Source organism: Phoca vitulina, unplaced genomic scaffold (genome assembly GCF_004348235.1).
Source record: "Phoca vitulina isolate PV1807 unplaced genomic scaffold, GSC_HSeal_1.0 scaffold9, whole genome shotgun sequence".
NCBI lineage: Eukaryota > Metazoa > Chordata > Mammalia > Carnivora > Phocidae > Phoca > Phoca vitulina.
In genome coordinates, this window is record NW_022589712.1 from 39,916,365 (window position 1) to 39,941,114 (window position 24,750).

Here is a 24,750-nt window from a genome sequence, read left to right on the forward strand (position 1 = left end):
TTTTCAGAAGTCATACCTCTGGACTCTAGTTACGTGAATCAATAAATTCTTTTTGTTTAAATTCAGATTGAGTGTCTGCATCTTGGAGTCAAAGAGCCCTATGAGTAATTTAAGTTCATCTACAATAACTTGATTAAGATAGTTAAATACAGAGTCATACAACAGATACAATGTAGAGATGACAAGCAGGGGCTGGAGGAAGGCAGACAGGAGAGTGTCTGTACTCGGTGGCGATCGGAGTGATACAAATCGCCCCATCATAAAAAGTCGGCATTGAAGATCCTTTCCCAACTAGTTTAGTAGTACTGAGTATCTGTGCAGCGAAGATTTATTGGTTTAGTGTCCTCAAATAAGAGACATTTTGAGGTTTGAAAACAGTGAAAGTATTCAAGGTGTGAATGATGTTTTGGGACATGAGGAAGAAAGTCTCCATGTCAATATCTCCACCTCCCCTGCCTGCTCGCTCCTGTTGGTGTATGTCTTCCAGAGAACTGAAAATCTGGAACCTGTGGGTCAAGTTGCAATGTTTCAGTTATTTTATTTTGAGAGATGGAGATTTTTTAAAAATCGTAAGAAAAATTGAGAAATTAATCATTGTTATGAAAAATAAAAATGGAATACTTGGGAAAATCCATGTTAATTTACCCATTTCTGTGACATAAGCATATATGAAAGAAATAGTAAAACAGGGTTAAAATAAAGCTTTTTCTCTCTTTTTTAAAAACATACTTGACTAAAAATAGGAAATTTAGAATAACAAATCATTAAGTTTTAAAATCCCAATAATCAAGTTGCCTAAGAAACCATGTAATCCCAACAATAAAGTTGAATTAGCTCATCACCAAAGAGCCATAAAAAAAGTACTGATTTGACTAAAGTCTTTTGTGACAGTATACTGAAAATCAAGATTAACATCTTTTCATTACCGTAAAGGAATTAAGAACCACCATAAGCAAAAGGTTTTACATTTAAGAGCATTATGATAGCCATCTTTTAAAAGATATGAGGTCATTTTCACCAAATATTAAAAACTATGGTCAAACTTAAGCTTGGTGTATCTTAATTACTGGCCATTTTTCATTCTGAATATATTCTCAAAAACTGTAGGATACTATGAAATGTATAGCTATTATAGATAATATAAATGCATTTATTCATTATCAATGGAGTTTTGTTTTATTATGTGTAATTCAATGAATAGAAAAGGTACTTTCTTAGCTAAAAAAACATGTTCTATGCTTAATACTGCCATACTTCTTGGAGATTAAGTAGTCTATAAGTTGTTACAGATTTATTGTAAATATATTAAAATAGAAGAATCTCTTAAGAATCTTTTATGAAAAATATGCAATGTGGTTAAATAATTCAGTTGAGTAGTGAAACATATCAGTACTTTTGCAAATAATTAAGTTTATTTAATTTAAGCATAAACTTGCAAGTGGTTGGGTTTTTAAAACTGTACAGCTAAGAATTTTAGAGACCTCTGGGCATTTTTTTTTATAAATTTTTTTTATAAATTAATATACCTGTGGAAAATACACCTGAAATAAATTCTTAACTTCAGTAGAATTTTATGTTCTAATTTGCAAAATAAGATACAGAATTTATTACACAGTGATGATAAAATTACACCCTTTAAACAACATTGATGAGTTTATAGATTTTTGTTGTTCTTATATATTTATATGCACATATAAATACATACATACAAACATATATCTGTGTGTGTGAGTATGTGTGCATGCATTTTCTTCTCATAAAATGAGGTGCTGAAACAAAACAGCTTAGAAGTGAAACAGTCTTTGTTAAAAGGACCATCTAGGAACATTTAATTCATCGTGGTTCCCAAACTAAGATTGCTAGATCCACTTTGTGGTGTTATTAAAAACTATTTAAAGCATGTTAAGGACTACTTAATATTTCATCAATACATCATCCAATTGCTTATTAAAATGTCTGTGCCACTGCACATTTCCACCAGCATGAGAGACACAATAACTTATTAAGATTAAACTCTTAACATATACTAGGAACTGTGCTGAGCACATTAAGCTCATTTAAATCATCACTCACCACTCTAGGAAGTCACTGCTATTGTTATTCTCAATTTGCTGTAAGAAGATGGAGACTTGCCCAGGGCTGGTAATCACAGAGGCATAACAGCCATTGTCTCGGGTCTGTTGGCCTCAGACCCAGGCTCTTAACCACCACACCATATTGCTTTATTTTGGCTAATTCAATAGTCGGAAAAAACAAAATATGTATTTTATTCACATTCTCTTATTATTTTGTCAAACATTTGTTTTTCCTTCTTTGTGCACTATTTTCTGGTATTGATGTGGGAAGCAAAGGCAGAAGAAAAATTATGAAATTTCTTTACTACTTACGGCCCTTTGACAAGTCCTTGGAACAGGCACCGTGACATTCCCCTAGGGACTCAACTGCCTGGATGTTGACACTTTGCTAAGGGCAAAAGGCAATCTTAGCCCGACCCCTAGGTTCCTGTAAGTCTGCTTTAACATATAAAAATTCTTTTGGAAACTTTCTTTATCTCTACCCCTCAAGATACATGTTGGCAATCATTTTCCAAGCATATGACCCACTGATATACACCTGAAGGGTCTCATTAAGTAAGGGACAGGCAGGGCTAGGTAAGGAGAGATAGGTAGGGGGCTACCTGATCAGCCTCACAGAAATTCCAGAAATGCTGAGGTCTAACTAAATCAGAGATATGGGAACAAACCAGACCACCCTGGTTTGTTCAGAGGTGGGGTCTTTTTATGGCAGTCACATTGTGACCAACAAAGAATAACTAGACCCCAAAGAAGAAGCCATCAAAGTGTTATCACCAGTCCTTACTCAAACCAAGATGTCACAAGAATGTTAAGGCCACAAGCTCCCTGGTCAGTTCTAAATAAAAGACTGTCAGTGGAGGCCCACATTGGCAACCCTGTCAGGATCCCTCTCACTCCTGAGAACTTTCTCTGTATCCCTGCTTAATAAAACTCTATCGCTTTACTCACTCACCTTTGTCGGCGAGATTCATTCTTCGACTCCGTGAGACAAGAACTTTGCTCTCCCACTTCAGTATCATCCCTTATTTATTTTTTAATTTGAATACTAATGCTTTTCATACTGTTTTGAGTTCTTTTATATTGTCTTAGGAATTATATTTTGCTCAATTTTTATCTTTCTTTTGTTTTATATAATGAATTCTTTCTTAAATAGTAAAACCTAGAGAATTTTTTCAGAATAGAATTTGTAAAAGAACTTCTGGGTCAGTTCCCTCATGTAATATTTGAGGAGACTGAAGGTCACAGACTCAGCTAATTGCTAATCTCTGAGTATAATCTGGATGGCAGCAGGTAAGAAATATACTATGTTAACATTATATAATACCAGAATAGATTAGAACTTCCAAAATTATTTATTTTATTACAATCATTATTTTTGAATTAGACGTCTTTTTTACCCTTTTATAAGATTTGCTTAGAATTGAAGTATGTGGCGGGGCTCCTGCGTGGCTCAGTGGATTAAGCAGCTGACTCTTGGTTTCGGCTCAGGTCATGATGATCTCAGAGCCTGTGGATGGAGGTGGGGCCCTGGGATGGAGGTCAGGCTCCCTGCTCAGCAGGGAGTCTGCTTGTGGATATTCTCTCTCCTGCTCTCTGCCCCTCCCCCTGCTGTCACATGCACTCTCTCTCTCTCTCTCTCTCAAATAAATAAATAAATAAATAGATCTTTAAAAAAGGAATTAAAATATGTGGCTATCTTGCTCAACTAAAACATAAAAAGACTTAAAAAATGTATGCAGAAATGATATAAAATATGCAGAGATGTAATATATCTGCTTGACTTTCTTTTCAGTGTTACCTAGATCCAGGAAAATAAATACAACTGAGAAAAATCCACCAGGCTTTTCTTGGCTTTCTCTACTTCATTCCTAGTTTGGAAAAAATCTTGACCTTAATCCAAATAGGTGGCCAAGGGTTGAGTATTACATTTGCTTTGCTACTGGTCCTGCTGTGAACTTAGATTTTGCTTTTTTCTCTGCTAGACGAAAGTGAAGAGTAAATGATTGACAAAGTGATTCCCAAGGAGGAAATTCAAACATTTGCCAAAAGCCAAAGATAATTTTATTTCATGCTATGCCTTTCTAATTTGTTGTCTATAAGCAGAAATGTTTATGATCTAGGATTCATTCTATCTCACAAGATAGCATATGATTTTGTAAGTTTTCTTTATAGAAACCTGTGTTCATATAAAGGCAAAATAGGATGACATAAGCAAAGTATGTTTCCAAACAACTGCAAAAATTCTCACACTCTTTATTCCTGTTTTTGCTTTAAAGAAAGAGATAGCATGAGTCATTATGGAAAACAACCGCTCTTATTATTCCTGTTACCCCAACCCCCTTCCCACACTACTGCAAACACACACACACACACACACACACACACACACACACACACACCAAGAATTCAGCTCCCAAAATACAAGGACAACTTTGTAGAGATGGGTTTATTTATAACAATGTAATATTAACATTTTCTGGAAAACACAGTAAACTGTAGGAAAGACAAATTCAAATAGGGGGTGTAAAGCATTTTAAAATATTCTTGTTCTTTATAATTATTTGATTAAACAGAAAACAGTGATAACAGGATCTGTAGAAGCTTCATGTTAATGGAAGACAAAAAATTGTCTTGTAAAATGTGACATTTTTTTGTCTCTACACTAAATGGCTTCAAGTGTACCAAACCCTTTACATGGAAAAATGCTTTTCAACAGCATCCTTGGCAATCTGTAAAGATGATCTCGCATTGCCAAATGGGCTTTGAGCTGCTTCCTAATTTACTTTTTTCTCAGTTTGTTACTTGATGTTACACATACTAATGTGCCATCCTAGGCTAATTTGACTTCCAAACCCTCACCATGTCTGTGTTTCAATGCTCCTGTTCTTCTTCTATTACCCTCCAAAATCACTGAAATCAACCACTGCTATTATTAGGAGAAAAGCATAATATAGAAAATATGGTGCCCATAACTAAGATGCCTGAAACATGTTTGTTTTCCAGCTGATGCTCGTGGAGCAGAAATTCGGGGCGTCTTTTAACAACTATTCAGTAGAGAGAGAACCACTCCTAGTTAAGTTGCCTAGGCAACCATTTGGAGCAAAATCTGCAGTTAAATTTTTTTCTCTCATGTTCTATTTTTCTAGACATGGCTAATTTTTTCCCCTTATTTTCCAATATCTATTTCTCCTCACATTTTTCTTTATACATTATTTTCAGCATTTCTTCTCCTCTTGCTTTTTTTCCTCTTATTCTTTTCTTCTACTAATTATCCAAACTTTCTTTCCCTTAGGAAAGAGATCAACAAATATTTGCCTTTAAAGTTGGCCAGTCAACTACCATCCGGTTACTATTTTGTTCCTTTTTAGAAAATCAACTGTAGACCTTTCATAAAAATGGAAATTCTGCTCACTTATGCCAAAAATCAACTGTAGACCTTTCGTAAATTTGGAAATTCTACTCATTTACACTAAAAATAAACTGTAGACCCTTCATAAATATGGGAATTCTGCTCACACTACCAGAGCGTGGTTGAGTACCAGCTTATTAAAATGCAGAAGTCCCCGTTTTAGAGACAACAGTGGTTCAGACTCTGATTTCCACATCATCCTGCTTTCTCTGAAGGCTGAGGGCATTTGAAGTGCTATTTCTTAAGCAACACCAAGAACAAACAAAGGGTGAAGAACCTTTGATCTGAGGAGAGATTGCTTTTGTTAGCAGACTGCTAGCTAGGGTGAGTTAGATTTGTAAGAATTAGATTGTTCAGGGAGGGGAATACGTGACTGCTGAGCAGTCATTTGTATGGACTGAGGTTTCTTACAGCTTCCCAGATCTGGCTCTGATATGGAGATCTTTTTGACAGATTCAGCTAGTTTGGGTTAATTGCCACCCATTTCTCATTTGACTGAGAATAGAGCATAAATATTTTCATTTAGATAATTTAAAATAAAGGTGTTTGATAACTTTCATTTTACTGCTTCACTACTCAAAACAACAAACAAAAAACACTTCTTAAAGTGAGTTGCTATTGCCTACAGCGTAGGGTCCAGATGCCTTGGCCTGCCTTTCCCAAGTATCTAGAATCTGTTCTGAATCTCATTTCCGATCTTATTTCCCATATCTTCCACCACTCTCTGCACCTCAATACCACCGCACCAGCCCATTTCTCTCCAAATACACCATGTCATTTCTGTCTCCTCTCAGCCTTTGGTCATAACTGAAATGTTCTTCCCATTCCACCAATCACATTGTCCATCATTTGCAGCTGGGCCCATATTCAGGGAGGCAGGAGATACTCTGAAAAGAGCATCCAGAAAGGCAGCTGGTGAGGTTTTCCCTCTTCTCTTTTCTGACGGTTGTTGCCAAAGACCTCAAATTCCAGAGCCATCTAAGAATAAGGACCAGATGAGGTGAGGAGTCATAGATTATTTCAAGGGGTGAAAGTCTTAAGAAAGAGAGAAGAATGTCCTTATGGTCACTGGCCACTCAGATGAGGTGGGTTCCTTCCCAAGTGTAACATGGTGTCTCAGGACATAAGGAAGTCAGACATGTATTAGTGGAGAGCTACCAATTTCTATATCTTGAAGAAGCAGGGAGGGGAAGTGAGGATAGCTTTAGAAAGGCACTCAATGTAATTAAATTGAATAAATGAAAGTTTTATATAGTATTACTTGTTAGGGAAACTCTGATCATTTCTTCAATTAATACTGAGAATTTATGTTTTCACTCCTTTGTTGAATATGTGGACACATAATGTCTGGTCTGCCTCCTCTTAGCTGGAAAAGTGAAATAAGTAGCCAGAAAAAAATTTTAAACAAACAAAATATGAATTTGTTTGCAAGCTAAAAGTATATATTCTACTATTGCTGATAGCCAGTTTCATTTCTCAAAGTATCTCTTAAAATGAGCTTGAAAATCAGAAACTATCAGATAAGATTTAGAGGACTTCTAAACAACTTCATTCTACATAGAAGAAAACTGAACTTCCAAGAAATAAAGAATGCTTGTATTTGAAAAGAACCTGCCAATGGAAAAGAACCATTCTCTTTTGGATTTTCTGTCTCTCCTGGTGACAGAATCATCCAGCCCACTGGTGCTCACTTTCTGCTAGTAGGTGAAGTAACTACTAAGCTATCTCCTTGGGTCTACAGCCTCCGATGGAACACCCTCCCCTGCAACAAAACCTCACAGAATTTCCTGAGCAACCACCTACATCCATTGCTGCAAGCTGTTCTCACCTGCAGAGTGGGGCCATTCGTTTTGTCAATTACCAGTGGGGGGGGACAAACATTTGGGGAGGGGACCCAAGGCCATCTTGGCTGTGGGGGGCAAGGGGAAGACTGGTAGGAAGATGGCATGTATGGAGGGCCGGCTGGAGGTGGGAGGAAGGTAAGCTTCTAGGAAGTTGCCCCAGAACCTTGGTGCGAAAGCAGCACTCCCTCAGCACGTACCGCTCAGCAAAGGAAATCAGTGTTTCTTGTTCTCCCTATTGAGGGTCATTGTTTTTTGGAAAACCCCAGCGGTGACAAGAAGCATGAAAAGAAGAAACTCATCCCCATGCCTAGACCAAAACTACCAAAGAGAGGCAATGGGACTTGGGGACAGCCTGGAGGCGGTAACATAATGGAGGTAAGAGAACCCCAGGAGAAAGGAGCTCAGGGCTCAATTCTGCAGCTGCTGAGTTGTCTTGAAATGGACTTTGTTTAATCTTGCCTTTAAGCACACCCTTGACCTCAATCATTATCTTAAACATTTTACTGGCCCATGCCTCAGTTTCTTCAGTTGTAAAATGGGGACGATAATGCCTACATTAGGATTATGAGAATTTAGAGAGCATATGTGGGCAAAGCACTTAGAAAAGTACCTGGCATATAGTAAACACTGGGTTTACTCTCCTTCGAGAAGATGGTATAAGTTAGTGGTTACAAGCACAGATTCTGTTTCCGATCTGCTTTGGTTTGAAACTTGACTTTGCCATTTACTAGTGTGATCTTGGGCAAGGACTTCTCTGGCCTGTTTTTTCATATGTTGTGCTGTTAAGGGAAATAAATGAACACACATAAAGCCCTAGTACATTAAGTGTTAATTGTTAATGCATATTAAGCATTATCTCTCCCTTCCCCTCCTCACTCACCCACATGTGGCCTGTCACTGAATCTGGAACTTGTGTCCAGTGACAACACTTCAGAGGTATCAAGAAGCTGTGCTCAGAACCTCTTACCTCCCACAGGGACCTTGCCAAAACTACTCGGCCAGCATCCCCTTTGTGCACTCAACTTTCCCACACAACGTGCAAGGGAAGTTATGGGAAAAGGTTTCCCTGTTTCCCTTCCTGCCCTTGGGAGACCAGGAATAATCACTTAGTTAACCCACATTCTATTTTCATGAGACCCATCTTTCTCCTAAGTGGAGGAGAAACTCTGAAGTGATAGAAGATATTTTTAATTAAATCAAGAATAAAGCCACATAGTCATATGCTATTTACTTGGGCTCAAGCTGCCAGGGGCTTTTCAAAGTCTCAAAGTCACAACTGAAAATAGTACTTCTAACTTTAAAAAACATCAAAGGCCAGTTCTGAATCTAAGACTGTAGAGAATTCAGAACTGTTTTTAACTTGATTTTAATGAATAAGGCATTTGTGCATAACCATCTTAAATTTTAAAAAAGAAAGAAATCCAGTTGACCCTGTTGTACAGAAAAAAGAACTCTTTGTTGCATGGAAGAAAAAGTTGTAGCCTTATTTCTAAGAAGTGTATTTTTAAGATGTATTAGAGCACCCTCTTTTGGTACCTAAGAACATAGGGTGTCTTAAAAATTCAATAGCCAGAGATTAGCGCACTTTCTTAGCCCATAATTTCCTTTCTAAACTATCTCAGAAAAATTGTGTCTGAAATACTGTAATTGTTGTTGTTGTTTTATTTTTGCAATAATCCTGAACAACACAAAGAGCAGAATTGGTAAAAACCAAACAAATCAAAACAAGACAAATTGGAAACCTTAGGAAAAGGGATTAAATTTGACCCATGTGAAATCAGTAAGAAATGTGGTGCTAGCGCCACCTAGTGTCGATTTTGAGTAATTCTTGCACATAAAAAAAAAAAAATTTACCCCAAAGACTATAATTTAGGTTACAATTAGGCCACAATTCTGCAACCAAATTCACATTTATTGACTGACATTCCCCTTCTTTTTTTTCTATTGTTTTCCACAATCTTTATAATATCAAATAACGGAAGTATTTTAAAAGTAAATTTTTTCTACTAATAGAAATCCAATTTAGGTGAAATTTTTTTTATAAAACTGGAATATTTGGATGTCTAATATGTCTAAAGCACCATGAGATCCTTCAAAGAGCTATTAAAGTACATTCCATACATTCTAAGGTGGGGCAAGACTTTTTCTCTAATCTCTTGCACTGAGAATGGTTCCCTGAGGCCTCCATAGCGATCCCCACCTGTTGCTTCAGGTGCTTCTCGGCCATCGGCGCGGCCAAATATTATTCAACCCCCGAAATAGATCTGCATGGAACAAAGGCGACCATTTCATTTGCCTGTGTGGCCCTACCTTTAAGATATTTATGGTTAGTTCATGACAGATTATTTTTGGGATTCCCACAGATTATCAGTGTGCCCTTTCCAGTCAGAGGCAGCCCCAGGACAAATGTAAAATGAGGCAAGTTTGGGTCTCCTTTTCAGGGGAGCCTGTATGCCCCTGCCTCATTTCCAGGGTACTACCTCCCGCCCGAAAGAGCCACAAGCTCCTCACCAGTTTCCGTTCCGCAGAGTCTGGCAAGTTAATACGAATTAAACCGCAATTGCACTTGCCATATAGAATCTTTTCTGCAATAAGATAAAATATAAATGAATGAATGAATAAATGCCAAACAAATAAATAAAATTCCTGGTGCTGAGACATAAATGCCTCATGATGGCTAATGGGCTACGCTGCCTATATACAACTTTTCAATTTTTTTTAGGAATCCTGAGTGGAATTCAGAAAAACTTAGTAAGACTGGCAGATGAGATGGTTTGTACAAAGGGCCTTTTTGTGCCAGAGAGGCAATGCATATCCTGGCTCTGAGAGCCTCATCGCAGGTCACTGTTGTTACTTTCTTATGTGTGTGAATTCCCAAAGGCACTTCCTGAATCCATTTTTTTCATCTGTGAAATGAGGAACATTAGCAACTATTTTGTATGATCATTATTCTGAAGCTTCAGGGGGATCTACTATGGTACTTAGTAAGCACCACTCAAAGAATGGCTATATAATAATAGTAATTATTATTATATAGTATATATACATATTATTATCATTATTCCTATTGGTATGTGCTCCATAAGAAATCTGTCCTAGAATTCTAACAGGGAGCAACAATACTTTTCCAGCCTTTTGTTTGAGCCAATGCTTCCATTTTTAAATAGCTGCAGATTTCCAGTGTTCAGTAAGAATTGTCATCAATAACTCTGGAAAAAAATGGAATCCACTCTGATTAATCAGTCCTGGTTTTAGCTAAAGAAGTGCTGCTCATGGAAAGAAAAGAGAGCAAAGAAATAGGAGGAAAATGTACTTTGGCAAATAACATAGAAAAGAACAGACATTCACCTTAAAGTCTCTGTCACTTTTTATGCTCAGGAAATTATTAATAATAATTGCTAATAATAATAACAGCTTTTCTATGTATCAGGCACTTTCCTTAGCACTTTACTAGTATCCACCATTTGATTCGCATAATTCACCATTTTACACATTGAGGAAATTGCAGCACAGAGACTAAAATAACAAAGCCATGATAGCAAATGGCAGAACTGTAATTTGAATTTGAGGTGTCAGATAAGGCAATAGGCTAGTGTGCTTTGGTAGCTCTTCCTCTCTCTCTCTCTCTCTCCCTCTCTCTCTACCACCATCATCTGCCCAAACTGGCCAAAGCCAACTGAGCTAGCAAAACTGAAGCTAATGCACCATTTCCTTTTGCAAATAGGACACCTTGCTCTGTAGTCACTCACATTCTAAGACAGTTCTAACCTCTCCAGCCCAGATCACAAAAGGATCTCTTGGCACACGGCATAGAATTTTTTGTTGTTGGTGTTCTGCTTTCTCCTCCTTTATAGTCAAGTTTCCAAATAACCACTTTATAGCTTTATCATTCCCTCTTGTCCTGGTTTATCTGACAGTACTAATTAAGACTTTACAGCTATTGACTAAAGCAAGTGGCTTATAAATAGACAATGGCAAAATGGGCTTGGAGACTTTCTTTAATGAGCCCCAACTAGATAGTTTTGTTGACACTGTCTTTGACAAAACAGCAAAGGTTCTCCCAAAAGAACCTGATTTTTTCAAAAAGTTGGTAGGCAAATTCAATTTTGCATTTAAACTACAATTGAACTCTCATTCTCCTTTGTCTGGAGTCCATTTTAGCAAAAAAATAAAAAATAAAAATAAAAATAATAAAAAATAAATCCTTTCATTAGTAAATATTCAACAAGCCTGATACCTTCTGTAACACAAAATACTTATAAATATGTGTATAATGGGGAACGCCTGAGTGGCTCAGTCAGTTAAGCACCTGCCTTCGGCTCAGGTCATGATCCCAGGGTCCTGGGATCGAGTCCCACATCGGGCTCCCTGCTCAGCGGGGAGCCTGCTTCTCCCTTTCCCTCTGCCTGCTTCTCCCCCTGCTTGTGCTCTCAATCTCTCTCTGGCAAATAAATAAATAAATAAAATCTTTTAAATATGTATACAATGGGACATGTATGAGTGCATTGTGATTAATAAGTGATTTAGGATATACATTTGGAATGTGTGTCATTATCAGCAATAGTGAGGAAGGACATGGCTTCATTTCTCATCTTCTAATTTTAGATGAGAAGTAAATACCATATATAATACTATGACCCAAGAGTTGTTAATTTTTTTTCTTCTACATTTTCATGGAATGAGTTACTCATTTAAATACTCAAAATTCGGTTTTGTTGCAGTAACTGTCATAAAACATTAGCGAGGTGACTCATTGTTAAAGGATAATACTCATCACCTATCAGCAGCTCATTAGCGTGTCTGAATTGGCACTAATGTGGTAATTACTATGAATCATCCACTTCCATTATAGTGTCTTCTCCCAGCACCAAGAACAGGGGATGTTTGTGAAATCATACAGGAAGGCAGAATATAGCCAAATTAACGAGTTCAGTTGCCCACTACCTCCACTACCAGAGAATAATGGCAAAGCATCTGGAATAAAAATGATGATGATGTTAGCCAATATTTATTGAATAAGTATTCTTTGCCAGCCATTCGTCAACTGTTTTACGTATACTATCTCATTTGCTACTTCCACTCACCCTACAAGGTATGTACTATTCTTAATACCATTCTACAGAGGACAAAGCTGAGACTTGGAAACGATGTAAATTGCCCAAAATCATGCAGCAAGTGAGTAGCAGAGATAGAATTCAAACTCAAGTCATATGGATCCAAAATCCACATGCTTATAAAACTCAACACTCAAAACAAATAATCCAACGTAAAAATGGGCAGAAGACATGAATAGAAATTTTTCCGAAGAAGACATACAGATGGCCAACAGACACATGAAAAGATGCTCAACATCACTGATCATCAGGGAAATCAAAACTACAATGAGATAGCACCTCACATCGGTCAGAATGGCTAAAATCAACAATGTTGGTGAGGATGTGGAGAAATGGGAACCCTCTTGCACTGTTGGTGGGAATGTACGAATGTAGAAAACAGTATGGAGTTTCCTCAAAAAGTTAAAAATAGAACTACCCTTTGATCAGCCATTGCACCACTAGGTATTTACTCGAAGAATACAAAAATACTAATTCAAAGGGATACATGCACCCCAATGTTTATAGCAGTGTTCTCTAAATAGCCACATTATGGAAACAGCCCAAGTGTCCATCGACTGATGAATGGATAAAGAAGACATGGTGTATACACACACACACACACACACACACGCGCACACACTATTTAATATATAATGGAATATGACTCAGCCATAAAAAAGAATGAAATCTTGCCATTTGCAATGACATGGATGGAGCTAGAAAGTATTATGCTAAACAAAATAAGTCAAAGAAAGACAAATACCATATTATTTCACTCATATTTAGAATTTAAGATACAAAAAAATGAGCAAAGGGAAAAAAAGAGAGGGAAGCAAACCAAGAAACAGGCTCTTTTTTTTTTTTTTAATTTTATTTATTTAATTGACAGAGAGAGAGAGAGACAGTGAGAGAGGGAACACAAGCAGGGGGAGTGGGAGAGGGAGAAGCAGGCTTCCCACCGAGCAGGGAGCCCGATGCGGGGCTCGATCCCAGGACCCTGGGATCATGACCAGAGCCGAAGGCAGTCGCTTAACCAACTGAGCCACCCAGGTGCCCCAAGAAACAGACTCTTGGCTATAGAGAACGAACTGATGATTACCAGAGGGGATGTGGGTGGGGGATGGGTCAAATAGGTCATGGGGATAAAGGAGGACACTTGTGATGAGCATGGGGTATAAAGAAGCGTTAAATCACTATATTGTACACCAGAAACTAATACTATACTGTATGTTAACTAGAATTTAAATAAAAACTTAAAAAAAAGAATGAGGCAAAAAATAACTATTTCAGAAAGTGAGCCTTTATAAATGTAAGAAAACAGGGGAGCTATGAAGATTCAATTTGATGGTTGGCCACCATGTTTTTATAATGAATCCAATGTGTATAATTCCTTCACCCAGATCAAAAAAAAGAAATTATTGTATAAATACTAAACATTTGGACAATAGGAATGATCTGACAATTCGTTGACAATAAAGTATTAATGCTTAATAAAAAAAAATCCACGTGCTTAACAGTTTAATTCTAATCCAGCGTTTCTTAAACTTAGCACTACTGACCCCCATAGCCAGATAATTCTTTGCCGTCAGGGTCTCCTGGTAGGACTGCAGGATGCTTGGCAGCTTGGCAGCATCCCTAGTCTCTGCCCACTAGATGGCAGTAACGCTTTCTCTCCCCAGCCCCCACCCTAGTCGCGTCAAAAATGTCTCCAGATACTGCCAAATGTCCTCTCTGAGGCCAAATTGTCACTCTCCCGCAAGTTAAAAACTACTGTTCTACTCTAATACTCTTTATACTCTTTACATAATAGCATGTCATTCAATAATTCTCTGAAATATAGTTTTAATGGCTATAATACATTTTATTGAATATTAATTTAGTGCTACACCTAAGATACTAATTTAGATTCTTCTATTAAAAAAAATTGTATTTGAGAAAACAATCGGGTTCTTTGAAATCTACCCCTCTGGTATATGTAAGATACTAAGTTAGACTTTGTCGATGAAATAATACATAGGAAGTGATTTATACTGTAAAGTTTATTAACTTCCTCCTTTAAAATGTGTCGCCCTTTTTCAGTTGGTATAGCTAAGATGATAAAAATAAGACTTGTACCAGTAACAACTTCCTTGAACAGTGAAGAGTTTATTTGATTACTGTATACAGACATGACCTAAGTCAACAATCAAATAAAATATAAGAGCATGCATATATATCTGAAAATGAAAATAAATTCATTAGTCCATTTTTTAAAAATTCAGAATTTTATTATTTTCCTAAAATGTCTAATAAATCAAAATTTACTAAAACTTTGGTTTTGTTTTTGTTCCTTTTAAAATATATGCTTAAATATATATTAAAAGCAAGTATTTTGCTATTTCTACCTACAACATTCACTAAATATTTATGTGTTATGTTAGCTACTTTAGGAAAGATATAAAAATTAAGGTCTGCATTCCTGAGGAAATCATTTTAGAAACAGGTCACAAGACACAAAAGCCCTAAGAATAAGAAAAGACAGTATAAAGCAATTATACAAAACAAGTGTTTTGTATAATTCATATTAAAGAAAAACATATGCACACACGTACGCCAAAGTTAAGGAAGATAGCGAAATTCATTTAATAGGCATGTTCCACATAAACGATTTGTCACAAATTTTGTGTTCTGAGAGTCCACATGAAAAATCACAATATGCATAGACTAGAAGCAAAATGAATCAAACAAAAACATCCTGGAGATACTTAGGTTGTCAAACTTTTGTAATTTTTCCAAATCCTTTTAGGGTTTGGGGAAAAGTGTGCATGTTTGGTTAAAAATAAATATTCTCTGTTTTTGACTATTATTCCTTCCCATCAAAAAAAAAATGCCCTACAAATTCCATAAAGTTTTAAATGAATAGTGTTTGCTTTATATTTACCAAGAAACGGGTTATCTGTTACCATAAAAATGGAATTAAAAATACATCTGGCCACGTAAATCCAAAAGAGAGCAGTGGATTTTGTTGGGTTTATAGATAATGGTATGTATTTAAGTGACCATACATTCTTAACCTTTTCCTTGGGTGCAATTTGGAAGTAATATGCCTTTTAATAACCTACATTGGACATCAATGGTTGCATTCCAAGTGAGTAGCATCACAACACAATTGTCTAATACACACATGTTGCTTAGGGCTGCAATGTTACCATAGTTACTACCAGATCAAACATCTCAGGAAAGCAGAGCCATTAAGTCTTTCAATGTACAGAAATTCAGTACTTTTGATAGTTTTTGAGCCTTCATTTTTCTTCTTTCTTTGGCTTTTCCAATTGCCTTTGTGTTGTTTCTTCATTTTTCTTTTTTACATCTAAAAAAAAATAAATATTTTCATTCACTTATAGAATATAGTGAAATATACTTCATATTATACTGGAATGAAACAGTTGGGATTTCCTTTATGCACCCTAATCATTTTCTCCTTGGTTTGACACGCTTTGCCCTCAATCTAGATATGGACACTACACAAAGGAAAGAAATACGGGTCGGTTTGGCAATCTACATTCTGCTAGTTACCTTTCTCTCCTATTCTCCAGAAGTATTACAAGCCAGGCAGTCTCCTGAGGTATTATTACAATCTCCATTTATAGACTAGTCCATCAAAGCATACACAGGTTAAGTGACCTGCTCCAAGTCACAGAGCTAGTAAATGACAGAGACACAATTTGGTTCCATAGCCCCACCCCCTTAATGATTTCCCCAGAGGCATCACACTCTCTCCGACTTCCTCACACTTTCTACCTCCTCTGCTCTTAGGAGATGATCTTTCTACTTCACAGGAAAAAAAAAAAAAAAATCAAAGCCATCAGATAAAAGCTCCCTCAACTTTCTGCCACCAAACCTCTAAAACTCCAGCATCTGTATTTATTCCTACTACCTTCCCTCCTATTACAGTGGAAAATGTGCCCCTCAGGACCGGCTGCACAATTTACTGGAGCCCAGTGCAAAATGAAAATGCAGCACCTCTTGTTCAAAAAATATGGAAAACTTCAAGACAGCAACAGTAGTGCCTGACACCGAGTGCAAACCTCTTCTGAGCCCAAGGGCCCTGTGCAGCCACACTCACCCAGACCTTTGGAGCCGGGCCTGGTGCTGCTCAGACTTTCCAGGTCTATTCCTTCATGATCAGGGATCCTATCTGTTTCTGCCTCATCAGGAAGCTGACTCTTAACAATCTTCTTCCACCTCCCTTTCACCTGACTTTTCCTCAAGTCACCACCACCTTCACACTAACAAAGGCCTTCTTTCAACCACAAATCTTCCACATACTGTCTTGTCTTTTATCCTTTCAAGTGTATCATCCTTTGCTGTCTCCATTTTAAATGAGAACTATTAAGTCTCTACTGCTTCCCCAAAAGTGCTTACTGAAATCATCACTGGCATCTCTGAAGTTAAATCTGATGGACTCTATTCAGTTCTTCAACTTTCATTCAGGAAATATGTATTAAGCGTGTATTATGTACCAAGCGGTGGAAAAAAAAAAAAAATTCCAGCTCTCAGGAGACTTTTAATGAGGGATGTGGGGAAGAAGCAGAACAAGTAAAATATGTGGTATGTGCGGAGTCCTAAGTGCTATGGAGGAAATAAAAGAATAGGAGTTGTCAAGAAGTCTTGGGGCCTGGAGGTTGTGGTTTTAGATAGGATTTGCTGGGGAGAAGGGGCATGCGAGTGAAGCCCTGAGAAGGGGCGGGGTGAGCTATGCCGGTAGCAGGGAGAGAGCATCCCAAGCAGAGGGAACAGCAAGGTCAAAGGCATCAATGTGCAGGAAGGAACTGCAAGTGGGAAAGAAGGGAGAAAAAAAAAGATTGGAAAATGGAGTCAGAGAGATACCAAGAGACCAGATCTTTTAGGTGAAAAATGGCAGCTATCTGGACAAATGTGAAAGCAGAGCTGACAATTTTTGCTGATAGATTAGATGTAAAGATGAGAGAAAGAGGGGAAGACAAGGATGACTCCAAGATTTTGGCTCTAGCCACTGGAAGTGTGAAACTGCCATTCACCAAGATGGAGAAGAGGCAGGAAGAGCAGGTGTCAGGAAGAATATCTGGAGTTCTCCCTATTACCCATTAAGTTTGAGATTCCTGTAAGATAGCCAAGCAGAGAGGTCAAGTAGGCAGACGGATTTATGAGTGTGAAGTCAGAGGAGCTTCTGGCTAGAGATAACAAATCTGTGAGTGATCAGGAAGATTATATTATCCCAGTGAAATTGGACGATATCTCAAGAGGAGGGAATGTTGATAGAGAAGAAGTCAAAAGACAGTTCTGGTACCATCTAATTCATTAAGAGATAGGGGACATTAAGAAACAACAGCAGGGGAAGGAACAGCGAGGGAAGCAGGAAGAAAACCAGGAGAGTGGAGTGTCCAGGAAGCCCAGGGAAGAACGGTGTTGAGGGGAAGGGGCACGATCCACAAAGACACAACTGCCAAGAGATCACGTAGGGTGGAGACTAAGAATGGACCACTGATTTCATCAGAGACAATGTCATTTGTGATCTTGAAATAGAGGGGTGGTGTGGTGAGGATCAGAGAAAGAGAGACAAAGGATTTGGAGGCATGTCCATTCTAAGAGCTTTTTACTAGCTGCTCCTTCTGCAAAGACCATGTTTACCTCTGATCTTCGTGTGCCTCCTGCTTTCTTCAGCTGCCACTCAAAACACACCATCGTCATTCAGGTCTCAGGAAGGGTTGCCCTAATTTCTCGGTCTAGAGTCACGCTGTAACTCTACCACAACATCCTATTTAATTCTCTGATAGAACATATCACTGTTGACATATATTTACTTGTTTATAATTTAACTCTCCCATTGGAGATAGAAGATCCATGACAGCAAGACTTTGTCTGATTCACCACTACGCTACTGGTTTTTAGAATGGTGCTTAGCACCTAGTGGGCACTAAACTGAACGATGGATCAAATAGTGACAGAGGGAGTTAAGAAAAGGCCCTATTGACATTTACCACTGCCACCCTCTGTCATTTCTTGCTGATATGTTACCAGGCATCATTGTCCTCCCTATCATGGTTATTAATTTATAAGAGATAGATTAAAACAGAGTATGAACCAGGCAAATTTCAGGCAGGTTAATTTTATGCAGAACGCAAGGCATTTGAGATCCTAGAGTTCTTCCCGCCTAAAAATACTTATCAAAAACAACGACAACAAAAACCAAAGAGGACAAATCTGAGGGAAACTACCTAAAAACCACTTAATAATCCACCTAATAATCCCTTTGCCCTTCCCTCTAAGGGAATGTGATCTTGCTTGGAACAATCCTTTTTCTTTTGCTAGTAAATTCCTTGGCTCACCCTCCTCATAAAAACCTTTCATTTTGTACAACTCCTCAGGGCTCCCCTCTAACTTGTTAGATAGGATGTTGCCTGATTCATGAATCCCTTAATAAAGTCAATTATATCTTCAAATTTACTTAGTTGGATTTTTGTTATTTAACGATATAAAAATAGTAACAATATTCTTTCAGATAACAGTCTCTCTAGTGACCAAAATAAAATGGTGAAGACTACTAATTCTCCTACAGTGTATTTTTTCTCTTTCATTTAGGTAACGTCAACAAGCATTAAGGTTTTGTGTGTGTGTGTGTGTGTGTGTGTGTGTGTGTGTTTGGGGCATGTAAACTTTAATTAGGCCTGTCAGGCTAATAAGTAACTTAGCTTCTCCACCTCTCTGGTTGAGGATGGCCCTTCAACAGCAATATCATGTTCTGGTAACCATATTCCATTTTCAAACTGAAAAGGCCGAAACCATTACACACATTTTTATTTATTTTCTTTCTTTCCCTTTTCCCATCTTATAATAGTTTGTATGTACATATGTACTTTTTTGCTATTATTTGTAGTGTCTCATATGAGAAATGCAATGACCTCTGGGACAGGTGAGGTGTCCCTGGCCAAACAAAGATATACTTATTTCATAGGGATCAAACCAGGAACATTTGTAACTTTACCAGGTAACAAATAATGTCCTGAGGCAGAGGACCAAGAGCCTTCTTCTGGGACTTGCATGAATAGGGCGGATGTGTAGAAGCTGCTAGCCTCTTGCCTCCTTGGCAGCAGGAATAAATTTATACACACATACTAAAGTCTACCTTGACATCTAAAATGGGGCACAAGGTACAGGTATCCTGGTAATGACTTGGAACTGAAATTTTCTTTAACCTTCATGAATGTTTTTTAAATAAAAAGACTTCTTTAAAAATTTACTGACGGTATGATTATATTTATTTCCAGAAGACCAAACTCCGGAAGCTAGATGAACTGTATGTAAGCAACGGGGAGACAAACCTAAGTTTTCCTTCATTGGTTTGACAGCTCCCCTTTGCCCTTAATTCAACTTTTTCCACTGAAGAATGGTTACCTTTTATACAAATACTCACCTTACAGATCTCATCTTCAACTGATAATAAACTGCTTTTTAGATATGAGAAATAGAAGGGCTTATAGAATACTAGAGTGAAGCACAAGCTTCCAAAGTGGTTTGCTAATGGATGACAGGAGGAAAACTATTCTATTTCTGAGTGTTTCTCGATAAATTTTTAAGTTTATTGAGGGAAGGGATTATATTTGTTCACATTTTATTCCCAATAATGAGCACTATGAGTGACTCTACATGTCCACCAAATACATAAATGTTCAGCTTGCACATACACATTGGGAGAGAAAAAGATGAAGCTGTTCACTTTCAGAAAGCCTAAAAACAATGTACTTAGCCTTCAACAAAAACTGAGAGATCTTAGTCAACACGTAAGAAAAAAGAGCACTTATAACTAGTTAAAAGTGACACTGTTCCAGAGGCAAGGATTGATTAAGAAGAGAGGGCTGCTAATTCGAAGGGAATTTGTGCGTTACCTTCCTTCATGGAGAGGGCCTCCAGTTTGAGGGGCAACTCTGAGGGCCCACCTGTCCCGGCTGAGCCCTGGATGTCTGGCACAGCATTCCGGCGGCCGGTCCTGGCCGAAGATGCAAAATTATTGACCACAGACTCCACATCAGTCATTTCTGATGGATCTGTCCTCATAACAACATCTGCAAATAGAACGTGCACATGAAGAAGAGGATGAGCCTATTTTGAGGTAAATGTTCACGGTGGCGGTGAAAGGCATGGCCAGATCAGAACCACGACAGGCTTGAGAATGGAATCACTGATCACACCTTGCATCTCTGTCTACTGTTACAGTCCTGCAGCTTCCATTCGCACATTCGCAGCAGCACTCAGTGTGAGCCAGCGTGCTATAAATAACCCCTGAGCCGAATAAGCCACTTGGATGCTTTAGGGTGCAGTAATCTCTTGCCTTTTGTTCTATTTTTCTGTGGATGGATCAGCCGAACCAGGGCTTGGAAGGAAATGAAAACTGACTTGTTCGGCCCCTCCTGTGGGGACCCTGCCTGCCAGGATTTGTTTGTGGTGCTTGTTCAGGCTGAAACCAAATCACTATAATTTGTAGGGCCCACACGAAACACACTTGGCTCTTACTCTTTAGAAATTCAACTTTATCTCAGAGGCGTTTTGCCCCAGTGACAGCTGTGTATTGCAGTCTGCTCGGGCCTCAGACCTAATTTTCAACAGCCTCATGTTCGTGTTTAGGAGAGGAGAACCTGTATTGCCTCTTCTTGCCTTTAAGTGGACCTGGTAATTCCTAGCGCTTTTCAAAGCATTCTTTATTGTCCTTGTAATTGTCTCTACGAAAGAATTCTCAGGAAATCATTTACCGTACAGGGAGGCAGGGAGGCAGCCGATACTGTTTGTTCTAAAACTAACCCTCTTTCATATGATGTTTTCTAATGAATCTTCCCAGGAAGTCAAAGCTGAGTAGGATCTCAAAAGCCGTGGTGGCAGCAAACATTTATTGAGAACCTATTAAGTCCTAGGCCCTCAGCTGGGCAACTGAGAGTACAAAGGAGTAATACACTCTCCGTTTTTAGGGGACTTTTACTCTCAAAGGGGAGAAAGAAGGTATACATGCGAGGACAGATAACATCATACCACAGAATGTGCTGAGTATCAACCAAGGGAGGGAGGCAATCAATTGTGGTACTTGAGGGCAGAAATATGTGAGTCTTGACCTACCCAAAGCAAACCAAGCTTTTCACTGTTGTTGGAAGGGGGCCCTTTCCAATCGGTTAACTTCAATTCAGGAAATGCTAAAAATAAAGTGAAACAGTCACAAAACACAGTGCGTTTCGTATTCGAAACACAACTCCTTTGGTTCAGCGGACCCAAGAAACGGCACGCTGAGCTTAGCGTGGGCCTCGGGAGTCCAGGAGTAGGCGAGGCTCCTTCCCCAAATAGGCTCATCTTTGCAGGAATCGTGGAAAATTTGAGAACGAGGCTAGATTTTCAGACACAACTTTGGAATCAATTAGACTTCTCACTGTTTAGTATTTGCCAACTGTCTGGCATTGACGGACAGCATAGAGTAATCTAAAGGGCACCGGGCTGTTAAGACAAAAAGAACTTCACCACATTATAGGCTTGTAGGTGATATTGGCTAATTCATTTAAGTTCTCTGAGTCACAGTTCCTCCCTGTGTAAGGGGTATAAAAATATTAGCCTGACTGATTCGCAGTATTCTTGGGAAGAACTAATGAGATAGAGGATATAGAAACTCCTCATAACTCTAAAACCATATGTTTGTTTATTGGCATCATCGTTCACAGCTCACAAAGTTTTATTTACTCCACCGCCCCTCTATGTATCCCTTTAATCCTACCAAGAAACATCTTCCTACTGGAAGAAGAAGCTTCCTAAGAGGGAAACTAGATTTATTCAATACAACATGAACATTTTCATATCTATTATCTCACTTTAAACCTCCCAATAATCTTATGAGGTAGTAAGGAATAACCCCCACTAGATGGATGTGGAGACCAGGGCTCAGGGAGTTTAAATGATTTATTTAGTCACACAGCTGCTCACATAGCAGAAAGCAAGCAAATCCAGTTTCCGTTCACTCTTAAGGCACGATGATATGGATTACCAAAAAATTACCTTCCCAAATCCCTGTGATATGTATAGACAGACATACAATAGTTACTTTCAACTCTGCCCTTCATTACTTTTTAAATAGGGAAAATTATATATATACGTATGTATGTATGTGTGTGTGTTTGTGAGGGAGAGAGGAAGAGAGGAAGAGGTTCCCTACCATTTCACAGGTGTTCTTTTCTGGCTTAAATGTTTGGTTATCTTGTGAGCCTCCTCCTTGTGCCCCCAGCCCCATGATACATGAATGTTAATTAGAGATCTCTTCTCTATAGCTTGTGAGATGTGACTGACACCAAGTTTGGAAAAAGACCCCATTTGCAGGCTTCTACTCTGTCCTCAGCCAGTTAACAGCGCATCAGAAGCTATGGGCATGATCAAGTGTTTATTTCTGTGGAGGATCTTCCTATGTCACGCAAATAAGTTAACTATACTAAGATTGGAGGACCAGTTCTATGAATACCTTGATTATTCCTGGCCTGATAGTCCAAAATCTTAAAATTGAAGATAACGATACATATAAAAATATTAAGATATGCTATTTAGAATATTTAAATGCTATATATTTTATGTTAAAGGTGTGAGTAAACTTCTTTAGTAAGATGCTCTATGTTAAAAGAAGTATTGAATTAGAATTTGTATATTATTGAAAGGGAACTTCCAAAAGGTGGCCTATAGAGTAGGCGGTCAACATGGAAGAAGAAATTCTGGTCTCCAAGTTTATTTCAAGGCTTCTTTGCTGTTGGCTGCTATTTTGGAAGTTTTTGCTTTTGCCTTTACATTATTATTTCAGACATAGGCTTTCTAAATGAACCCTTTCTTGTCAATTAGTGTTAGAAAACAAGATCATCACAAAACTCTCAAAAAGTTTGTCAAGTTATACTCATTAACTACCATTTTAAGATCAGAAACAGAACTGGATGTGAAGGGAGGCCAAGCCAAAACAGGCTGCTTTACTCGGGAGCTTTACTTAGTCATTTCCAAGCTCTCTCTCTTCCCGGGACCATCTTCCTTTCAGAGCCTGCCACCGACACCAGTGCTGAGTGACCAGGATGCCAAGCTCCTCCGCAAAACAGCAGTTCACCCAGCCCGGCCCTCCAGGGCTGTGGCGAGAGGGAGTTCTCTACTGTCAAAAGTCATCTCATCTTCCTGACAGAAGGTGTCGGTGACTTAGAGCTCACTGGGGGGTAGGAACACTGGAACCCACAGGGTGATTCTCAAATGGGCTCTTTTCATTCTCTGGCAAGGAGATTTATTGCAGCATTGGAAATAATCTGAAAGTCTGTGAGGGAAGAATGGTCGAATAAACTATATATATTATATTATGGAACATTATACAGCTACTATAAAGAATGTGCTAAATCCAGTTAGATCTACCTACAGAAATGTGTCCATGACACATTGTAAAATAAAGCAAATTTTAAAAGTAATACTTACAGTGTGGGGGAGGGGAAGTAATGAATATAATATGATCTCAACTTTGTAAAAAGAATAAAAAATGCTAGCTGAAAATATAAGAAAGAACAAGGAGAATATTAACCATTTGGTGGTACTTCCTTATGTATGTTAACTTGTAATAATGAGCATGTATTACCATTGTAATTTAAAAGTACTGAAAGACATTCACCTGGCAAAACTAAGAATACACAGATATTCTAGCACAGAAAGTCTCTAAAAGTCACACTTTGACAATTTAGCCAAAAATAGCGTATCTTTAAGTGTAAGCTTCTCCCTGTCCAAAGAGTCATCTTACGTGCCTGTCGTTATTGTCTTCTGCAACATTGATTGCATATGTCTGATTTTTTTTTTTAGAGGGATGATTATATACATAGTAAAAGAAGATCAAAATGGAGCAACCAAGTCTAGCTAAAAGAGTCTCCTTTAAAATAGGGTTGGGAGGCCATGAGGGAAGAGGAATTTATGCACATCCTCAACAGAGAAACTATGAACTTTTTTTTTTTTTTTAAAGATTTTATTTATTTATTTGAGACAGAGAGAATGAGAGAGAGAGCACGTGAGAAGGGGGAGGGTCAGAGGGAGAAGCAGGCTCCCTGCCGAGCAGGGAGCCCGATGCGGGACTCGATCCAGGGACTCCAGGATCATGACCTGAGCCGAAGGCAGTCGCTTAACCAACTGAGCCACCCAGGCGCCCGAAACTATGAACTTTTTGAACTTTTAAGCCAGCCGCAAGCCCTCAGCCTGGACTTAACTTCCTCCTCACCGTGGCAACTGGATCACCCATGGTCTTCGCTTCTAAAGGAGCCAATTTGGTTTAACAAGCTTCAATC

General features: G+C 38.3%; 1 protein-coding gene across 7 annotated transcripts in view; it reads right to left on the reverse strand.

Annotated features, from left to right (window-relative positions):
* Positions 1-14,483: 14,483 nt before the first annotated feature.
* The window catches only part of PKIB (cAMP-dependent protein kinase inhibitor beta), a 139,799-nt gene continuing 129,532 nt past the window's right edge, over positions 14,484-24,750 (reverse strand). For 5 of the 7 annotated variants that reach the window (XM_032407967.1, XM_032407966.1, XM_032407964.1 and 2 more), the window contains 2 exons: positions 20,329-20,505; positions 14,484-15,773 (listed from right to left, as the gene is read on the reverse strand). In XM_032407967.1, coding sequence (XP_032263858.1) covers positions 15,706-15,773; positions 20,329-20,497 — 237 coding nt within the window. In that variant the 5' untranslated portion in view covers positions 20,498-20,505 and the 3' untranslated portion in view covers positions 14,484-15,705. The remainder of the gene's footprint in view (positions 15,774-20,328; positions 20,506-24,750) is intronic. The other 2 variants (XM_032407965.1, XM_032407971.1) reach the window with 1 other exon arrangement.